This window comes from Hoplias malabaricus, chromosome 4 (assembly GCF_029633855.1).
Source record: "Hoplias malabaricus isolate fHopMal1 chromosome 4, fHopMal1.hap1, whole genome shotgun sequence".
Classification (NCBI taxonomy): Eukaryota; Metazoa; Chordata; class Actinopteri; order Characiformes; family Erythrinidae; genus Hoplias; species Hoplias malabaricus.
Window position 1 is genome coordinate 68462171 of NC_089803.1, and position 18768 is coordinate 68480938.

The 18768-nt window shown below is 46.0% G+C and overlaps 1 protein-coding gene across 4 annotated transcripts in view; it reads right to left on the minus strand.

Annotated features, from left to right (window-relative positions):
• Positions 1-1580: 1580 nt before the first annotated feature.
• The window catches only part of col7a1l (collagen type VII alpha 1-like), a 116327-nt gene continuing 99139 nt past the window's right edge, over positions 1581-18768 (minus strand). For 3 of the 4 annotated variants that reach the window (XM_066667536.1, XM_066667537.1, XM_066667534.1), the window contains 19 exons: positions 16418-16453; positions 15430-15465; positions 15280-15336; positions 12794-12865; positions 12199-12270; positions 11044-11079; positions 10877-10957; positions 10673-10726; positions 10512-10565; positions 10159-10221; positions 9940-10002; positions 9734-9850; positions 8949-9026; positions 8771-8824; positions 8572-8620; positions 7971-8138; positions 5524-5586; positions 3662-3862; positions 1581-2384 (listed from right to left, as the gene is read on the minus strand). In XM_066667536.1, the coding sequence (XP_066523633.1) occupies positions 2371-2384; positions 3662-3862; positions 5524-5586; positions 7971-8138; positions 8572-8620; positions 8771-8824; positions 8949-9026; positions 9734-9850; positions 9940-10002; positions 10159-10221; positions 10512-10565; positions 10673-10726; positions 10877-10957; positions 11044-11079; positions 12199-12270; positions 12794-12865; positions 15280-15336; positions 15430-15465; positions 16418-16453 (1368 nt within the window). In that variant the 3' untranslated portion in view covers positions 1581-2370. Of the gene's footprint in view, positions 2385-3661; positions 3863-5523; positions 5587-7970; positions 8139-8571; positions 8621-8770; positions 8825-8948; positions 9027-9733; positions 9851-9938; positions 10003-10158; positions 10222-10511; positions 10566-10672; positions 10777-10876; positions 10958-11043; positions 11080-12198; positions 12271-12793; positions 12866-15279; positions 15337-15429; positions 15466-16417; positions 16454-18768 lie in introns of those variants that run through there. The other variant, XR_010802150.1, reaches the window with a different exon arrangement.

The following is an 18768-nucleotide window of genomic DNA, read 5'->3' on the forward strand; positions in this document are numbered from 1 at the left end:
AGATATCTTTACACTGCAATGACTGGGTCTTTGAGCCTCTCTATCAACTAATTCCTCTGTAGTCCTTCGATGGGAAGGGCAGTTACAGCACTGTCATTAATGAGCAAGGGACAAAAGATGGTTAGGCTGTCTGCAGAGGTCTTTGGGTCAGGAAGCTGCTTTAATTATCACCTGTGGGCACAGGACATCTGCAGTGTTATTGGAGCGGTCAATCTTAGCACACAATAAGAGTGCACACCTCTGTTATGTCTCCCACTGACTACACCTTACAATATAAAGTGACAAGAAGTGTTTCCAGTCAATACACATATTCAAGGCTCTCTGAATCCTGATAAAAGGCCAGTGAGTGATGTATAAGTGACGTCAGAAGACTAGCAAGAACAGCTAGTTGCTAGTTGCTAGTGTCTGGATCCACACCATATGTCCAAATGTTTGTAGACACCCCTTATAATGAGTGAATTCAGCTACTTTGAGATGCACCATTGCTCAATGTCAAGGTACAAACACTGGCCAACCGTGGTATTTGTAGCAGTAGCATTCTCTGGAGCGATGAAGCATCATCCACTAGCTTTGGGATGAGTTGAAGTGGTGCACCAGGCCTCACTAGTGATATTACGCAATCAAACCTTCACAGACATGTTTCAGCATCTTGTGTGAGGCCTTCCATGAAGAGTAGAAGCTGTTAGGCTGGACAAACTACCTGTTAATGCCATTCATATGTTCTCTCCAACATTTGGCCATATCATACAGAGAATCCAATAGCGTGTAATAGCAAGTCTGAACCACTAGAGGTCAAAACAAGCTTTACTCACTGCTAATACCACAAAATGCTCATTATATCAGGTCTAACACAAAGACAAGTGTACATCAGCGTTCAGGTAAAGTGTCTATGTTATAAGGGTTATGTCATTCTTGGATATATATGAATTACAGATTTTATTGTGTGATGAATCAGGTGGACATGTGTGAACACTGCCTATGCCTTGCTTCTCTCCCAGGCTCTCCACTTCAGCTTAGTCCGGGGTCCCCTAGTACACAGTGTTTGTCCTCAAAGGCTCATTCCTCTTGCCATGTCTTCATCTGGAGGGCTGCCCACTGCATGGTACCCCCCACAGCTTGGACATATCGCACTGAAGCAGGCAAACGCTTCCCAAAGGGGGGCCCAGTATGGTCAGCGCTTATATAAGATCAGAGGGAATGTAAAAGTAAGGATGGGGCCTGCAGGGGGTGGTAGGTTCTGTATTTCTTTTTTTTAGGAGAGGAAATGCTATGGTAATGAGAGAAAGAGGTGCTAGTTAGCATATAGGTATTTACACACACACACACACACACACACACAGTCTCCATTATTAAAAAAAAGGGACCGGGTCTTTGATGATTTTCTCTCTGCTCCCAGAAGTCACTGTCCAGACACGATTCAAAAGACTGAGCTGAAGGAAAGCCAACATGGCAGCATTTACACACAGCGAGTGAGCGAGAGGTCACGATGTAAACCCACGCACAAACTACACAAACACACAGTCAGCATCTTACTTTCCAATAAGGCACCCTCAATATGTTTAGCCATTTTAATAACTCTCAAATAAAAATGATTCAGTGGTTCAATATATAAATCAAATAAAACACGTCATTAGTGCAAAACAGTAAACATAAGGAACACAGTGTAAATGATGGCCCTACACCGAAGTCTGGGCCATAGGCTTAGTTTTGATGAGATGGTACAATGAACATACTTCACTGTGCAGTCAGAGACCACCCACTGAGATGAAAAATAACCCCCTACACCCACTGACATGTGTCTGAAAGAACGTGGAGGATGTTCTCAGGAGGTTGCACTGTCCACCCCAGAGCCCACACCTCAACGTCACTCACCGAGTCTGGGATTACTCGAGCTGTGAGAAGCAAAAAAATGCAACCAGGTGTTGACTGCTGTTAATCTTTGACATTGGTAAACGTCTGTAAGCTAAACCCTTTAGCAAATGCTGAAAAATGAACAACTTCTCGTTTATACTAATGTGAAATAGTTAATGAATGGTCTCTGACATGTCACAGTATTGAAACTCTACACAGAAATCCCTTATTAACATGACACAAGAATGGAAAATGTCGGTGTGTAGCATTTTAGCAGTGCAACAAGGTATGGCTCTTAGAATGTCAGTAAACTACAGATATTTGATGATAAAAAAAAGTAATTACATTCGAAACAACTGTTAATATAAAAATGCTAGTGTCATATACAGCAAACACAGTAAAACCGCATGTATACATGCACACAAGTGACTAATAAGACCTTTAAGTTTTCACAAAAATAACATTAATCACTGGCTTTACAGCACCCCGACAATTTGCGTTCAAACAACAGGGGTGTCATCAGGAGTCAGGATCTGCGTAAATAAAGACAACACACAGATGTTAAAATGCAGTCATTATAAAACTGTTAGAGTGTCATTGCTGTCGTAATAAAATCTGACAGAGAAACCTTTCACAGGAAAAAACATGCCTTTATTGCAAACAATTGTGGACCATTTGCATTTGTCCATTAATCGTGAAATGGCCCACACTCTCAAAGGTCTCACTGTCTCAGCTCTGACTGGAGTGTGTCAAAAATAGTGGCTTATTGTAACATGCTGTTTTTGTATTGTTTCTGTTCTGTGCTCCCCTTGTCATGTGACTGTTTCCCCCTGTCTTGTGTCTGCTTCCTGCTTGTTCCCTGGTCATGTGATACCCTTCCTTTGTGTTTCTAGTGTCGTGTCTTAATTAGTACCCAGGTGTTTCTTGTTTGTGTTGACTATATATAGTCCTTGTCAGTGGTTCTTGTTTGTGGATCATTATATGTACGTGGGTTTAGCCTCACTCTGGGTTTAGCCTTCTTGTTTAGCTCTTGTTTTATGTTTAGATTCTTTGTTTAGCGTTAGGGGTTTTTAGCGTTGAGCCTTGTTTTGTGTTTAGTGTTTAGCTCTGTTTATAGTTTAGCCTAGTCTTGTGTTTAGCTCCATAGCATCTGTATTTAGCCCTTTTGTTTAGTGTCCCTTTGTCTAGTTTCCTTTTAAGTTATTGTAATAAAACCTCCTGCACTTACCTCCTTCCCTTACTCCTACACTCCAGCATTATTACAATTATTTCCTTAAATTATTGACTTGGTAATTAAAACAATGTCTTATCTTCTGGAAATATTGACTTAATACCTCAGGGATCATTAAGGTGAAATTTCAGGACAAAATAAGTTCATTTTGGGAAAATAGTTATCTTTTATATTAATTTAATTTTTTTATACACAAGAACAAGTAAGAACTAACTGCTAATATAGCACCCCTGGAGAGCTCCATGTGCTGGAAGAGACTATGCACTGCCCAGATCTGTCACATCAGCTGAAAACGCTTGCACCTTCCAGCACTGCACACACTGATGAATGGAGCATCTTTCCCACTCCGAAAGCAAAGCCAATTGTGTTCACTTGGACCCCTGACCTCCGATGACTGAGGCATCACTCGGCCAATGCCAAAATTCAATCCAGATACACATTGATACTTTATTATAGTTAATCACTATTAGTGATTGCCAATTACTTGTTACAACTTTCTCCTCTGTCAAACTTAGCAGGCTTCAACTGACTGTTCTAAACATACTGACTCTCACAGGTCATCACTGATTGGTTGATTACCTCTGTGACCGAGGCTGCAGATTGTCTGACAGTGGTGTTTAGTGCTGAATCGGTTTCTGTTTCCTCCACAGCCACTGTAAACGAAAGGTCGACACTCTCCAGAGCTCGAGTGGAAGTACCACAGCAGCGTGTATTCGGTGCAGTGACCCTCCGACATCGGATCTAAACACACATCAGCAGCAGGGCCTGCAGAGAGGGCTCCTGAAACATTAATACACACTCACTGTAGGTAGGATACAAGTGCTTGGAGGAATAATGCTGCCATCTGCTTCAAATAACAAGCATCACAGTGATCAAACGGAGACCATTTATGTTATTCAGTACACCAAGGCAAGATCAGAGCACATGGCATGTGCAGAGTCTTCAGTTTTACGTCAGCAGATTGACTAAGCCGTGTCTGCACCTTCACATTTTTTAGAAAACAGCCTAGGGGTCTTTGTCTCGCTGGAACATCCATCTTCTCTCCTGATTCAAGTTTTCGAGATGAAACTCTCCTCTAATATCTACATCTTTTTAGGTGTAAATATAAGTTTTAAAGCGTTTTTTGTGTACATCTAATTGTAATTCAGAATTCAAACATGCTCCTGCACTTTTGTCATTCTATGGTAACTCTTGCATAGTATTAAATGTGGCAACTGTCATTTTATTTTAACAAATCAAAACCCCTCTGAGAATTAAGAATTATGGTCCTTTCACATTAAAATCACCATCTTTAAATCGTCTATATCAAAACTCACCTGTACTTTTGGATACAGTCTTACAGAACATAACAAAACAATGCACATGCTTTTTCAGCACTTTATTCTTGATGGAACTCATAAAAAATGCAGTGAACTGTCACACCCTTGTCCTGTCGTGTCTGTTGTCCCTGCCATGTGCTCACTTGGCACATGGCTCTGTTTGTTTTTGTCCATGTCTCCGCCCATGTCCCGCCTTTGTAATCCTGCCCCCTCGTTATCTGTTCCAGGTGTCCCTTGTCTGTGTTGCCTTTGTGTGACTCCTTATTTGCTGGACATTCCACATTCGCTTGTCTGTCTCTGGTCTGTTTGTCTTGTCTGTTCCTCATCCTCCGCCCATTTAAGTCGGTTTGTGTCTCTCTAGTTTGTTTCCTTGGTCCTCAATTTGTTTCTTTTGTCATCGTTTCATTTCCCAAATCTAGTCCGTCCATCTCTGCTGTTCCTCGTTTAGTCCGCTTTTGTTTTGTAATCCTAGTCTGTCTTAGTGTTGTTATATTCTGTAAATAAAAGTCTTTGTGTTTTAGCGTTTGCGTCCGCCTCCGTCACTCCGTCATTTTTAATACTACACAACAGTTACCATAAAATGACAAAAGGGTGGGAGAGTGTTTAAGGCTTGAACAATAATTATGTCACACACAGACTACAAAGCTAATTGTGCACTTATACCTTGCTCCAATCATGTCTCCTTAAATAACATGTAATGGCCCAGCACTGTTGGCAGAAAAGCAGCCCCATTTTATGATACTACCACCTCTATACTTCATTGTGGGTTCTGTGACCTTGGGATCATATGCAACCATTTTCCTTCTAACACGAGGAGCTGAACTGCTGCTGAATAACAGCTATGCTATGGTTCTGTAACAGTAAAAGTGTTGTATTGTCTGATATTGTCAACATAGACACTGAGAAAAACGGGAAGCTCCCGTTTACAAAATTACATTTTGTTTCATGAAGACTTCCCAAACCAATAGCATCAAAATCATCTTCGGGATTTAGAGTTTAAAGTCAAAATAGATTGTGTTTGTCCATTTTACGTATATTTATTTACTGGAAATGTGTCTAAAACATGTTTCACCCTCCGTGCAAGTAGTGATTTTATAAATCTGAAGCCACCACTGTATTTACCTGTTGTGTTCTTAAAAGCATGTCTCCGCTCTCTCTTTGACACCTTTTTCCCTCCATTGACTTCTGCAAGAGACAAACAGATGAATTCAGCACATTAATCACCTGAACATCTGGGTTAGTCTGTGCCAAGCGCCCTTCACAACAACGTCTTCATTCATTCATTCATTCATTCATTGTCTGTAAGCGCTTATCCAGTTCAGGGTCATCAATGGGAATCAATGGGTGCAAGGAAGAAACACACCCTAGAGAAGGTGTCAGTCCTTCACACACAAGCGCTTACAGAAAATGAATGAATGAATGACACTTGTAGGTTTGTTGTTCTTTTGCAGTGTGCATGAAATGGCTATGAGTGGCACGGTGACACAACATGTAGCTTTGCTGACACACAGCTGCAGTGTCTTCTCCTGGTCCTGGCTTCCTGTCTCTGTGAGGTTTGGTGGGTTCCTCCTGTGTCTGTTGGGTTTCCTGCAGGTGCTTTTCCAGGTTCCTTTCCAGCATAAGTTGGGAAGAACAACATACCTACAAGAGTCATTCATTCATTCATTGTCTGTAAGCGCTTGTCCAGTTCAGGAGCCTACGTGTGTGTGTGTGTGTGTGTGTGTGTGTGTGTGTGTGTGTGTGTGTGTGTGTGTGCCGCTTTGCACTAATGGTTCCATATGACCCTTAACTGGATAAGCGCTTACAGACAATGAATGAAGACATTGTTGTGAAGGGCGCTTAGCACAGAGTGACCCAGATGTTCAGGTGATTAATGTGCTCTGATGGGCTATGTGGAAATGTCAATTGGTGTGAGTGGATGTTTCTAAATTAAACTCAATGGTTTTAGGTAGACTCCAGAGCCACTGTGACCATAATTAAGGCAAAGCAGTTACAGATGAATGAATGAATGTAAAAAATGTAAAAAAGAGTAAAATTTCCCCTTTTTCGATTCTTTGAAAACTATACAGTTTAATTTTGCTTCTATGAGAAAGACAGGGATTTGATGGCATTAATAGTAGCACTGTGTTGACAATGCTTCCCAGCACGGCTTGATGTTTATTCATACATAGTGCTTGACTATCCATCAGCACCTGAACACTGGTGTTTTCACTGCACCACGCAGGAACTACTTGTTAACGTCTTCTGACTATTTCCTGTTTCCCTGAGCCATTAATGAAACAGCGCAGAGTGAAATATTTCTGGGTGATTATCCTGGGTGGTGCAGCAGGTAGTGTCACAGTCCAGGGACCTGGAGGTTGTGGGTTTGATTCGCGCTCCGGGTGACTGTCTGTGAGGAGTGTGGTGTGTTCTCCCTGTGTCTGCGTGGGTTTCCTCCGGGTGACTGTCTGTGAGGAGTGTGGTGTGTTCTCCCTGTGTCTGCGTGGGTTTCCTCCGGGTGACTGTCTGTGAGGAGTGTGGTGTGTTCTCCCTGTGTCTGCGTGGGTTTCCTCCGGGTGACTGTCTGTGAGGAGTGTGGTGTGTTCTCCCTGTGTCTGCGTGGGTTTCCTCCGGGTGACTGTCTGTGAGGAGTGTGGTGTGTTCTCCCTGTGTCTGCGTGGGTTTCCTCCGGGTGACTGTCTTTGAGGAGTGTGGTGTGTTCTCTCTGTTTCTGCGTGGGTTTCCTCCGGGTGACTGTCTGTGAGGAGTGTGGAGTGTTCTCTCTGTGTCTGCGTGGGTTTCCTCCGGGTGACTGTCTGTGAGGAGTGTGGTGTGTTCTCCCTGTGTCTGCGTGGGTTTCCTCCGGGTGACTGTCTTTGAGGAGTGTGGTGTGTTCTCTCTGTTTCTGCGTGGGTTTCCTCCGGGTGACTGTCTGTGAGGAGTGTGGAGTGTTCTCTCTGTGTCTGCGTGGGTTTCCTCCGGGTGACTGTCTGTGAGGAGTGTGGTGTGTTCTCCCTGTGTCTGCGTGGGTTTCCTCCGGGTGACTGTCTGTGAGGAGTGTGGTGTGTTCTCCCTGTGTCTGCGTGGGTTTTCTCCGGGTGACTGTCTGTGAGGAGTGTGGTGTGTTCTCCCTGTGTCTGTGTGGGTTTCCTCCGGGTGCTCTGGTTTCCTCCCACAGTCCAAAAACACACGTTGGTAGGTGAATTGGTGACTCAAAAGTGTCCGTAGGTGTGAGTGTGTGTTGCCCTGTGAAGAACTGGCACCCCCTCCAGGGTGTATTCGCGCCTTGCGCCCAATGATTCCAGGTAGCCTCTGGACCCACCACGACCCTGAACTGGATAAGCGCTTACAGATAATAAATGAATGAATGAATGAATATCCTATGATGGTTGTCGAGCTCACTCATCACATTTCTTCAAAGACAGACCTGGCATACCAATGTTTTGATGCTTTGTGAAACTCACAGCTGAAATGTGAAAGAACAAAGCTGTCTGTGCATGCTGTAATAAGGCATTGTGATCATACAGACAGAAAATTCCAGAAAGGAAAGGCTTACTCTTATTCTGAGACCTGTTCATTATCTTGCTTACTTGTGCTGTTGTCATACACCAAGGTGGGTTCAGCTTCTGAAACAGTGGGCGCAGCGGTGGATGGCTCCTGTGCTTCTTCCTCCTCCTCCTCCTCCATTTCCTTCTCTTCCTTTAGAATGCTTCCTTCATCTGGATCATTGGTGTTGACGACAAATAGAAATTCTCTCCCTTGATCAAACATAGAGCACAGTTGCTTTTCTTTGTTTACCAAAATCATTCATTCACAAAAACTCTAAGGGAGAGTGCTTTTAATCAGCCGGCCATTGTGAGTAACAGAAAGGAGACCTAGCACTTGTTTAAGAGGCTTTAATGTTAAAACGCAGTGTGGCATATGTTTCATTTCTGTTAATGGATCATTTTCCCTCTCTTTAGGCTGTTTGTGAATGGCTCCTGAACTCAGCAGTCTGTTCCACCGTGAGAACACTCTAGAACACAACAGATGGTGGAACCCGTGGGGTCCCCATACTGCAACAGCAGGGGATTCGGTGCGAATAACTGTATGTGGAGGAGCACAAATACATACAAGTGGGAAAATCGTGCATGCACCACCCACACGACCACAGGCACATGCATGTCTACAGAACGATACTCATTAACTCACCACACTTTTCTTTCACCTCCTTGGTCACGAGGTCCTTCACCTCCTCTACCTACATGATTGAGAGGGACAGTTTCCAAGGACAAGATTAAGCCTAAACCAACACTAAGTATCGATTCTAAAGGGAACTCAGCATAGGCATGGGATCCCAAGCCTAGTTTTTCATTCCATGTGTCTGCCGAATTATAGAAAACAAACTCACTGTAAGTCCTGGATCGCCTTTTTCTCCCTTTATTCCTTCTACTCCTATCCCACCCTGAGGAGAATCCAGACATTGTACAGCGCATCAGAAACAGTTGTATCCCAAGGCACTATAGACTTCTCTTTACAGAACACACAACAGGTTTAGCAGTGTTGAGCTCTGCTTGCGAACATCTTACATCTAGTCCTCTTTGTCCAGGAATTCCAGGGGGTCCTCTTTGACAAGTCTTCCCTCTGCCTCTTCTACCTTTTTCTCCCTGAGAGGAAAGATATGGTGCATTAAACACATACACTGATCAGCCATAACATTAAAACCACCAACCAAATGTTGTGTTCGTCACACACGTACCACCAAAACAGCCCTGACCCCTCTAGGCATGGTGTACCCTGGTATCTGGCAGCAAGACAAAATGCCTTAAAGGGAATGTCTATGATTGCAATCAGGAGTGTTTGCATGCTGGAAACCAGTCTAATGTGTTTACGAAGCTCTATTGTCAGTAAACTAGCAAAAAAACTAAGTGGCTTGGTCAGACATGCTAGGCTTCCTCTCTCTCTTGGCACATGGCAGAGAAACCTCCAAAGTTAGACCTCCAAATGTTGAAAATCATGAACAGAAAAGAGGTTATTTTTTTATTCCTGCTCCACAGGTGGGTAATATTGACTTATTTTTGCTGTTTCACATTATTTAGAGAGAAACCCACTCTAAATTCAGGAGGCGGCTAACTACATGAAAGTAAACGCAGACAGAAAGTGCTACAACACTATTATGTGGGCTATTATATATTATCTTTATATTAATAGTGTCTAGATGATGCTTTTGCCTTAGTGTAGCCTTGGATATATCTGTTTAATTGCTCACATTTACACGATCCAAATGCAATAGATTGAATACTTAAGTCCAACAACACTCCTAATTACAGGACAACGGAATATGCACAGGATTACAGCCTGCACTGTTTAATACCTTAGGTCCAACTTCCCCTTTGGGCCCAACAGGTCCAGGTCGACCAGGTGCTCCGCTGGGCCCTGGTGTACCTGGTGATCCCTTAAAGCCTGGGAAACCTGGGAAACCTGAAGCTCCCTGCAGGGAAACAATGATTTACATTTTAATACATACACAAGATGAATAGAGCCAGAATAATAAAAAAAAGAACCATGTCAGAGCTTTACCTTCTCTCCCCTTTTCCCTGGTGCACCGTCAAGTCCATTTAGGCCTCCATCCCCTTTATCTCCCTGCAATAAAGTATTTCAAGACATGCTATTCCTTTACCAGACAAGCAGCTAGAAATTATCATGATTTGTATCGATTCTCAGGTTATAGTTCCATTTATTTTTGCAGATATTGGCGGTACCCATGATGAGGAAGATCATTGTATTGGTGGCACTCACTTTTCTTCCAGGGAACCCATTCAGTCCTGGTATTCCAGGAGTCCCAGGTTCTCCAGAACTGCCCTGTGTTGGACATATAGCAGTGTTATGTGATACATATTTAAAATCACAGGGGACAGAGAATAAATAATGTTCTGGTTCTGCAGAAACATCCAGTGAAAATGTTTTTGGACATCCTTTATTTCTACACACACTGTCCATTCTCTCAGCTCCACTAACCAACCGTACAAGAGCACTCTGAACGTCTTACAGACTGTAATCGATCCTGAGATCGTCTGATGATTTGGCCAATGCTTAGACAGCTGCTACACTCTGAAGCCCATACAATGTGGTACATAAAGAAAGGTCAATACCTTTTCTCCATCTAGCCCCGAGCTGCCCATCCGTCCTGGTAAGCCCCTGAAGCCCTGGAGCAGGACAAATGCAAGTTGTGAATGTCTGTCTTTGGATTGATTCTTATACCCAAGTTTAATATCTGGACAGAACAGCCCCAGGTTATGGGTTAGAGCTTTACCTTTTCTCCTTTAAAGCCTTCATCTCCTGCCAAACCATGCTCTCCATTCTCCCCCTGTACACCAAAGCAGAGACACAGGAAAGTAGCAGCTTTATAAAATCTCCCTAGATCCAGTGTAAAAGTGAGTTTTAGTGCATTGTGAATATTTTTCTTTCACATCAAATTATCCGAATTTTTAGCAAATCAGATAAACGTTCATCGTACTTTATCACCCTTTTGGCCTTGCAGACCCATGTCGCCCTTGTCCCCTTTTAGACCATCCATTCCATTGGCTCCATTACGTCCCTGTGAGGGAGATGTTGTTGATTTATTTTCAATTCAATTTCAAGTGCAATAAACAAATAGTATAACTGTGATATATTGAAACTGACCATTTCTCCATTGACGCCTGGTTCTCCTGCCTCTCCCTGAGGACAAGAGGAAAATGTTACTAGGTATACATATGAAGCTGAGCTACAGCTATGTTATACGACCAAATATTTAAGGACGACACACACTACAGTTAAGCAGTTAGTTCCTTTTTTGCTCAGTAACAGTCTCTACATGTCTGGGGAAGAGCTCCTAGCTTTTTGAGCATTTCTGTGAGGTTTTCTATCAACCTCAGACACGGGAGCATTAGCAAGGTCAGTTACTGATACATGATGATTGATTCTGGAACACAAATCAAACTTCAGCTCATCTCAGAAGGTACAGGGTGGAGCTCCCTTACTCCAGAGATGATGAGGTTCATACCTTTATTTGTAAGCATCAGGCACTTGGTGACATTAGACATAATTCACAGAATAATAGTGATTTATATAAGCTCTATAATATTAAAGTAGCCGCACGGTGGCGCAGCAGGTAGTGTCGCAGTCACACAGCTCCAGGGGCCTGGAGGTTGTGGGATCAATTCCCGCTCCAGGTGACTGTCTGTGAGGAGTGTGGTGTGTTCTCCCTGTGTCTGCGTGGGTTTCCTCCGGGTGACTGTCTGTGAGGAGTGTGGTGTGTTCTCCCTGTGTCTGCGTGGGTTTCCTCCGGGTGACTGTCTGTGAGGAGTGTGGTGTGTTCTCCCTGTGTCTGCGTGGGTTTCCTCCGGGTGACTGTCTGTGAGGAGTGTGGTGTGTTCTCTCTGTGTCTGTGTGGGTTTACTCCGGGTGACTGTCTGTGAGGAGTGTGGTGTGTTCTCCCTGTGTCTGCGTGGGTTTCCTCCGGGTGACTGTCTGTGAGGAGTGTGGTGTGTTCTCCCTGTGTCTGCGTGGGTTTCCTCCGGGTGCTCCGGTTTCCTCCCACAGTCCAAAAACACACGTTGGTAGGTGGATTGGAGACTCAAAAGTGTCCGTGTGTGTGAGTGTGTGGGTTACAGACAATGAATGAATGAATGAATATTAAAGTAGCTGAATTGTCTCATTAAATGGAGTGCCCACAAATGTTTGACTCTATAGTGGACATGTTTTTGAGGATGACGCTGTCTTTTATTTAAATGATTTGTGTCATATTTTATGATGCTAATTCTCAGTGACCAGTTAGTGAACAATTCCAAAACTGACCTTCTGTCCTACAGGACCCCGAGCCCCAAAGGTACCCATCTTTCCTTTGGTCCCAGCCTCTCCCTTCACACCCTGCCATTTGAGGAAACATAAATATATAACACAGTGTGCATCACCTTAAGAATTCATAAATGCCCTGTGTTTAACCTCTGCACACAAACGTTTTTGATGGTCCAACACAATCCTCATGTCGTCACTGACTCAGATGAGTCACTGGCAGCCACCGTCATTTCATTAATACTTTTTATCATCCGGAATTTAATGAATACTCTTTATCAGAGGGAATATTTATTTAATGCACAAAAACGGCCTGTGGAGAGTGGTGTCTCATTTTCAGTGGGGCCTTGACTCACACAGGCATGCGATTAAAAACAGGACAAAAATAACAGCAGCATTACTACAGAAAGCTTTAAAAAAAACATTAAATAGTCATCAGCTAAATGGCTGTCCAGCGGCGCTCTCAAGTGGTTTCATAGATGAGTGGCTGCAGTTTGGGGTGTTCTTCGTAACTCTTCATAAAAAAATATGCTGGAATCCAGCAGAAAGTCAGTGAATCAATTAGTAGACAGACATAACACATACAGCATACACCTACCTTCACTCCAGGAGGCCCATCCTCTCCTTTCTCGCCCTTATCTCCATCAAACCCTGGAGGTCCTCGTTCCCCCTGAGAAAAACAAACACATTTCCAGTGAGATCCTACTAATCAAACTGGGTGGTTCATGAGTTTATCCATACAGTACAGAACATGTCACATTCTACATCCTCCATTAATTACAACTCATCCATTTCCAGCTTCAGAATAAACAACAAAAGAAAACATTTAATGCGTGCTTCCAGTTTTGAGAAGACCTACCTTTAATGTGTTAAAGAATTGTTTTCTTCTGGAATGATGGACAGAAACATTAATTCATTCATTCATTGTCTGTAAGCGCTTATCCAGTTCAGGGTCACGGTGGGTCCGAAGCCTACCCGGATTCACTGGATACAAGGCAGGATCACACCCTGAAGGGGCGCCAGTCCTTCACAGGACAACACACACACACACACCTACGGACACATTTGAGTCGCCAATCCACCTACCAACGTGTGTTTTTTGACTGTTTGAGGAAACCGGAGCACCCAGAGGAAACCCACGCAGACACAGGGAGAACACACCACACTCCTCACAGACAGTCACCCGGAGGAAACCCACGCAGACACAGAGAGAACACACCACACTCCTCACAGACAGTCACCCGGAGGAAACCCACACAGACACAGAGAGAACACACCACACTCCTCACAGACAGTCACCCGGAGGAAACCCACGCAGACACAGAGAGAAAACACCACACTCCTCACAGACAGTCACCCGGAAGAAACCCACGCAGACACAGAGAGAACACACCACACTCCTCACAGACAGTCACCCAGAGGAAACCCACGCAGACACAGGGAGAACACACCATACTCCTCACAGACAGTCACCCGGAGGAAACCCACGCAGACAAAGAGAGAACACACCACACACCTCACAGACAGTCACCCGGAGGAAACCCACGCAGACACAGGGAGAACACACCACACTCCTCACAGACAGTCACCCGGACGAAACCCACGCAGACACAGAGAGAACACACCACACTCCTCACAGACAGTCACCCAGAGGAAACCCACGCAGACACAGGGAGAACACACTACACTCCTCACAGACAGTCACCCGGAGGAAACCCACGCAGACAAAGAGAGAACACACCACACACCTCACAGACAGTCACCCGGAGGAAACCCACGCAGACAAAGAGAGAACACACCACACACCTCACAGACAGTCACCCGGAGGAAACCCACGCAGACACAGGGAGAACACACCACACTCCTCACAGACAGTCACCCGGACGAAACCCACGCAGACACAGAGAGAACACACCACACTCCTCACAGACAGTCACCCAGAGGAAACCCACGCAGACACAGAGAGAACACACCACACTCCTCACAGACAGTCACCCGGAGGAAACCCACGCAGACAAAGAGAGAACACACCACACTCCTCACAGACAGTCACCCAGAGGAAACCCACGCAGACACAGAGAGAACACACCACACTCCTCACAGACAGTCACCCGGAGGAAACCCACGCAGACACAGAGAGAACACACCACACTCCTCACAGACAGTCACCCAGAGGAAACCCACGCAGACACAGAGAGAACACACCACACTCCTCACAGACAGTCACCCGGAGGAAACCCACGCAGACAAAGAGAGAACACACCACACACCTCACAGACAGTCACCCGGAGGAAACCCACGCAGACAAAGAGAGAACACACCACACACCTCACAGACAGTCACCCGGAGGAAACCCACGCAGACACAGGGAGAACACACCACACTCCTCACAGACAGTCACCCGGACGAAACCCACGCAGACAAAGAGAGAACACACCACACTCCTCACAGACAGTCACCCGGAGGAAACCCACGCAGACAAAGAGAGAACACACCACACACCTCACAGACAGTCACCCGGAGGAAACCCACGCAGACACAGAGAGAACACACCACACTCCTCACAGACAGTCACCCAGAGGAAACCCACGCAGACACAGAGAGAACACACTACACTCCTCACAGACAGTCACCCGGAGGAAACCCACGCAGACAAAGAGAGAACACACCACACTCCTCACAGACAGTCACCCGGAGGAAACCCACGCAGACAAAGAGAGAACACACCACACACCTCACAGACAGTCACCCGGAGGAAACCCACGCAGACACAGAGAGAACACACCACACTCCTCACAGACAGTCACCCAGAGGAAACCCACGCAGACACAGAGAGAACACACCACACTCCTCACAGACAGTCACCCGGAGGAAACCCACGCAGACAAAGAGAGAACACACCACACACCTCACAGACAGTCACCCGGAGGAAACCCACGCAGACACAGGGAGAACACACCACACTCCTCACAGACAGTCACCCAGAGGAAACCCACGCAGACATATATATAAAGAGGATCCCTGTTAAAACTGAAGCTCAGTCCAAATATTCTAATAAAGGAGCGACAGGCCTAAATTACTTACTGCGTCTCCTTTAAGTCCTTTATATCCACGTGGTCCAGGCATGGACAGAGGACTCCCCTGTTCAGAGACAATGAGAGACGAGATAATTACTCCACACGGCTAACAGCGGATCCTTCCTGTGTGTTGATTAAGTGATGTTCTCGTTCTTACTCTTTCCCCTTTAATGCCATGTACACCTCTATCACCCTGTGGAAGAAACAGACAAGTATTTGAGGTTTTGGAGAAATGGCTCAGAATGCCTCTTCATGCTAAACGTCCAGGTCCATTGACAAAGGAATTGAAGTAATTGAAACTGAGACTTCACATTTAAACCACTATTGCAGGGAAAACACACACACACACACACACACACAAGGGTGAATACACATACACCCAGCACGGTAGGCAGCCACCTTAGCCACAGCACCTAGGGAGCTGTTGATGGTTAGGTTAGATATCAGTGACAATTGAGCATTAGGATCATTCAAAGAGAGGCTTAATAATAGAGCTAAGTGTGTTAGATTAGGGTTGGTGTCAATCTTATACATTAACTTACAGCAAAGTGGGAGAAAAGACCTGCGATTCAATTCAGCCAAGGTAGCAAAGGTATGAGTGGAATCAGATACTGATTTTGTCTGATTAGTTCTAGATCACATAACTCTCCAGCTCATCCTATTGGACATAGTTGCCTTAGCCTCATGTGCAGCTACTCCAGAGCATCCCAATCTGCTGACCATAATTTCTGTGGAGATTATGCAAACTGTGTATAACTGAATGCCAGTGGACATAGTGCAATCAAATCATCACCAAGCTTTAAATAAGCAGGTGTACACCGAATTGGGGGCATACAGTTTCAGGACGTCAGGCTGCAGGTCTCTGAAAGCCCAGTGTCAGAGTAAGGAGAGTGCCGTCCGGTGCAGAATGACACCAGGTTTGAGAACATCACGCCTGAGGCACTTAGTCACTCTGGGTCACAGAGCAGAAAGGATTCTTTAAACAGCCCTGTCACAGCAGTCGACATGTGCTCAAACTCTGCTGCCACAGTAAAGAGTGTCAGCCACTGCATTAAAATTTAAACATCTCCATTTCGTGAAGTCTCCTTAGACTCTTAAAACTATTGGAAGTCAGTGCTGAGAGCGTGGCTACGAGGTCACCTCACCTTATCTCCTTTAATGCCTGGAAGGCCTTTAGGACCCTGGGGCAATAAAAGAGTTCATGTATATATTAGTAGCAATTCATTATCAAAAACATCGATATAGAACCTATGTAAAGTTGTTTTAGACATTAATTAACACTTATGTGAAGAGCCGAACAGCCCCCCTTGTGGTGCATTTTATTTAACATGAATATGAGTGAGTGAGTGAGTGAGTGAGCATGTATACGAGTGAGTAAATGATTTTGTGAGTACGTGAATGAATGTTTTAATAAGTCTTTGAGTGATTGAATTAAATTAATTTCACAGTCATAAAATGAGTTAAGAAAACACTGTTTAAAAGATGGTGATCTGATTTTGGACTCAAGCTGTGGGGCAAGGGGGAGACGTACATCCTGTGTCTTAAATACATAAATTGGTGAATACACTAAGGAATAAGTGAAATTGTGGGTGAGTAAGTAAATGAAGGACTAAGTGAATATGTGAGTGAATGATTGAGTGATTGGCGGCACGGTGGCGCAGCAGGTAGTGTCGCAGTCACACAGCTCCAGGGACCTGGAGGTTGTGGGTTCGAGTCCCGCTGTCCATCTGTGAGGAGTGTGGCGTGTTCTCCCTGTGTCTGCGTGGGTTTCCTCCGGGTGACTGTCTGTGAGGAGTGTGGCGTGTTCTCCCTGTGTCTGCGTGGGTTTCCTCCGGATGACTGTCTGTGAGGAGTGTGGTGTGTTCTCTCAGTGTCTTTGTGGGTTTCCTCCGGGTGACTGTCTGTGAGGAGTGTGGTGTGTTCTCCCTGTGTCTGCGTGGGTTTCTTCTGGGTGACTGTCTGTGAGGAGTGTGGCGCGTTCTCCCTGTGTCTGCGTGGGTTTCCTCCGGGTGACCCTCTGTGAGGAGTGTGGTGTGTTCTCCCTGTGTCTGCGTGGGTTTCCTCTGGGTGACTGTCTGTGAGGAGTGTGGTGTGTTCTCTCAGTGTCTTTGTGGGTTTCCTCCGGGTGACTGTCTGTGAGGAGTGTGGCGTGTTCTCCCTGTGTCTGCGTGGGTTTCTTCTGGGTGACTGTCTGTGAGGAGTGTGGCGCGTTCTCCCTGTGTCTGCGTGGGGTTCCTCCGGGTGACCCTCTGTGAGGAGTGTGGTGTGTTCTCTCAGTGTCTGCGTGGGTTTCCTCCGGATGACTGTCTGTGAGGAGTGTGGTGTGTTCTCTCAGTGTCTTTGTGGGTTTCCTCCGGGTGACTGTCTGTGAGGAGTGTGGTGTGTTCTCCCTGTGTCTGCGTGGGTTTCTTCTGGGTGACTGTCTGTGAGGAGTGTGGCGCGTTCTCCCTGTGTCTGCGTGGGTTTCCTCCGGGTGACCCTCTGTGAGGAGTGTGGTGTGTTCTCCCTGTGTCTGCGTGGGTTTCCTCCGGGTGACTGTCTGTGAGGAGTGTGGTGTGTTCTCTCAGTGTCTTTGTGGGTTTCCTCCGGGTGACTGTCTGTGAGGAGTGTGGTGTGTTCTCCCTGTGTCTGCGTGGGGTTCCTCCGGGTGACCCTCTGTGAGGAGTGTGGTGTGTTCTCCCTGTGTCTGCGTGGGTTTCCTCCGGGTGACTGTCTGTGAGGAGTGTGGTGTGTTCTCCCTGTGTCCGCGTGGGTTTCCTCCGGGTGACTGACTGTGAGGAGTGTGGTGCGTTCTCCCTGTGTCTGCGTGGGTTTCCTCCGGGTGACTGACTGTGAGGAGTGTGGCGTGTTCTCCCTGTGTCCGCGTGGGTTTCCTCCGGGTGACTGACTGTGAGGAGTGTGGCGCGTTCTCCCTGTGTCCGCGTGGGTTTCCTCCGGGTGACTGACTGTGAGGAGTGTGGCGCGTTCTCCCTGTGTCTGCGTGGGTTTCCTCCGGGTGACCCTCTGTGAGGAGTGTGGTGTGTTCTCCCTGTGTCTGCGTGGGTTTCCTCCGGGTGACTGTCTGTGAGGAGTGTGGTGTGTTCTCTCAGTGTCTGCGTGGGTTTCCTCCGGATGACTGTCTGTGAGGAGTGTGGTGTGTTCTCTCAGTGTCTGCGTGGGTTTCCTCCGGATGACTGTCTGTGAGGAGTGTGGTGTGTTCTCCCTGTGTCTGCGTGGGTTTCCTCCGGGTGACTGTCTGTGAGGAGTGTGGTGTGTTCTCTCAGTGTCTTTGTGGGTTTCCTCCGGATGACTGTCTGTGAGGAGTGTGGTGGGTTCTCCCTGTGTCTGCGTGGGTTTCCTCCGGGTGACTGTCTGTGAGGAGTGTGGTGTGTTCTCTCAGTGTCTTTGTGGGTTTCCTCCGGATGACTGTCTGTGAGGAGTGTGGTGTGTTCTCTCAGTGTCTGCGTGGGTTTCCTCCGGATGACTGTCTGTGAGGAGTGTGGTGTGTTCTCTCAGT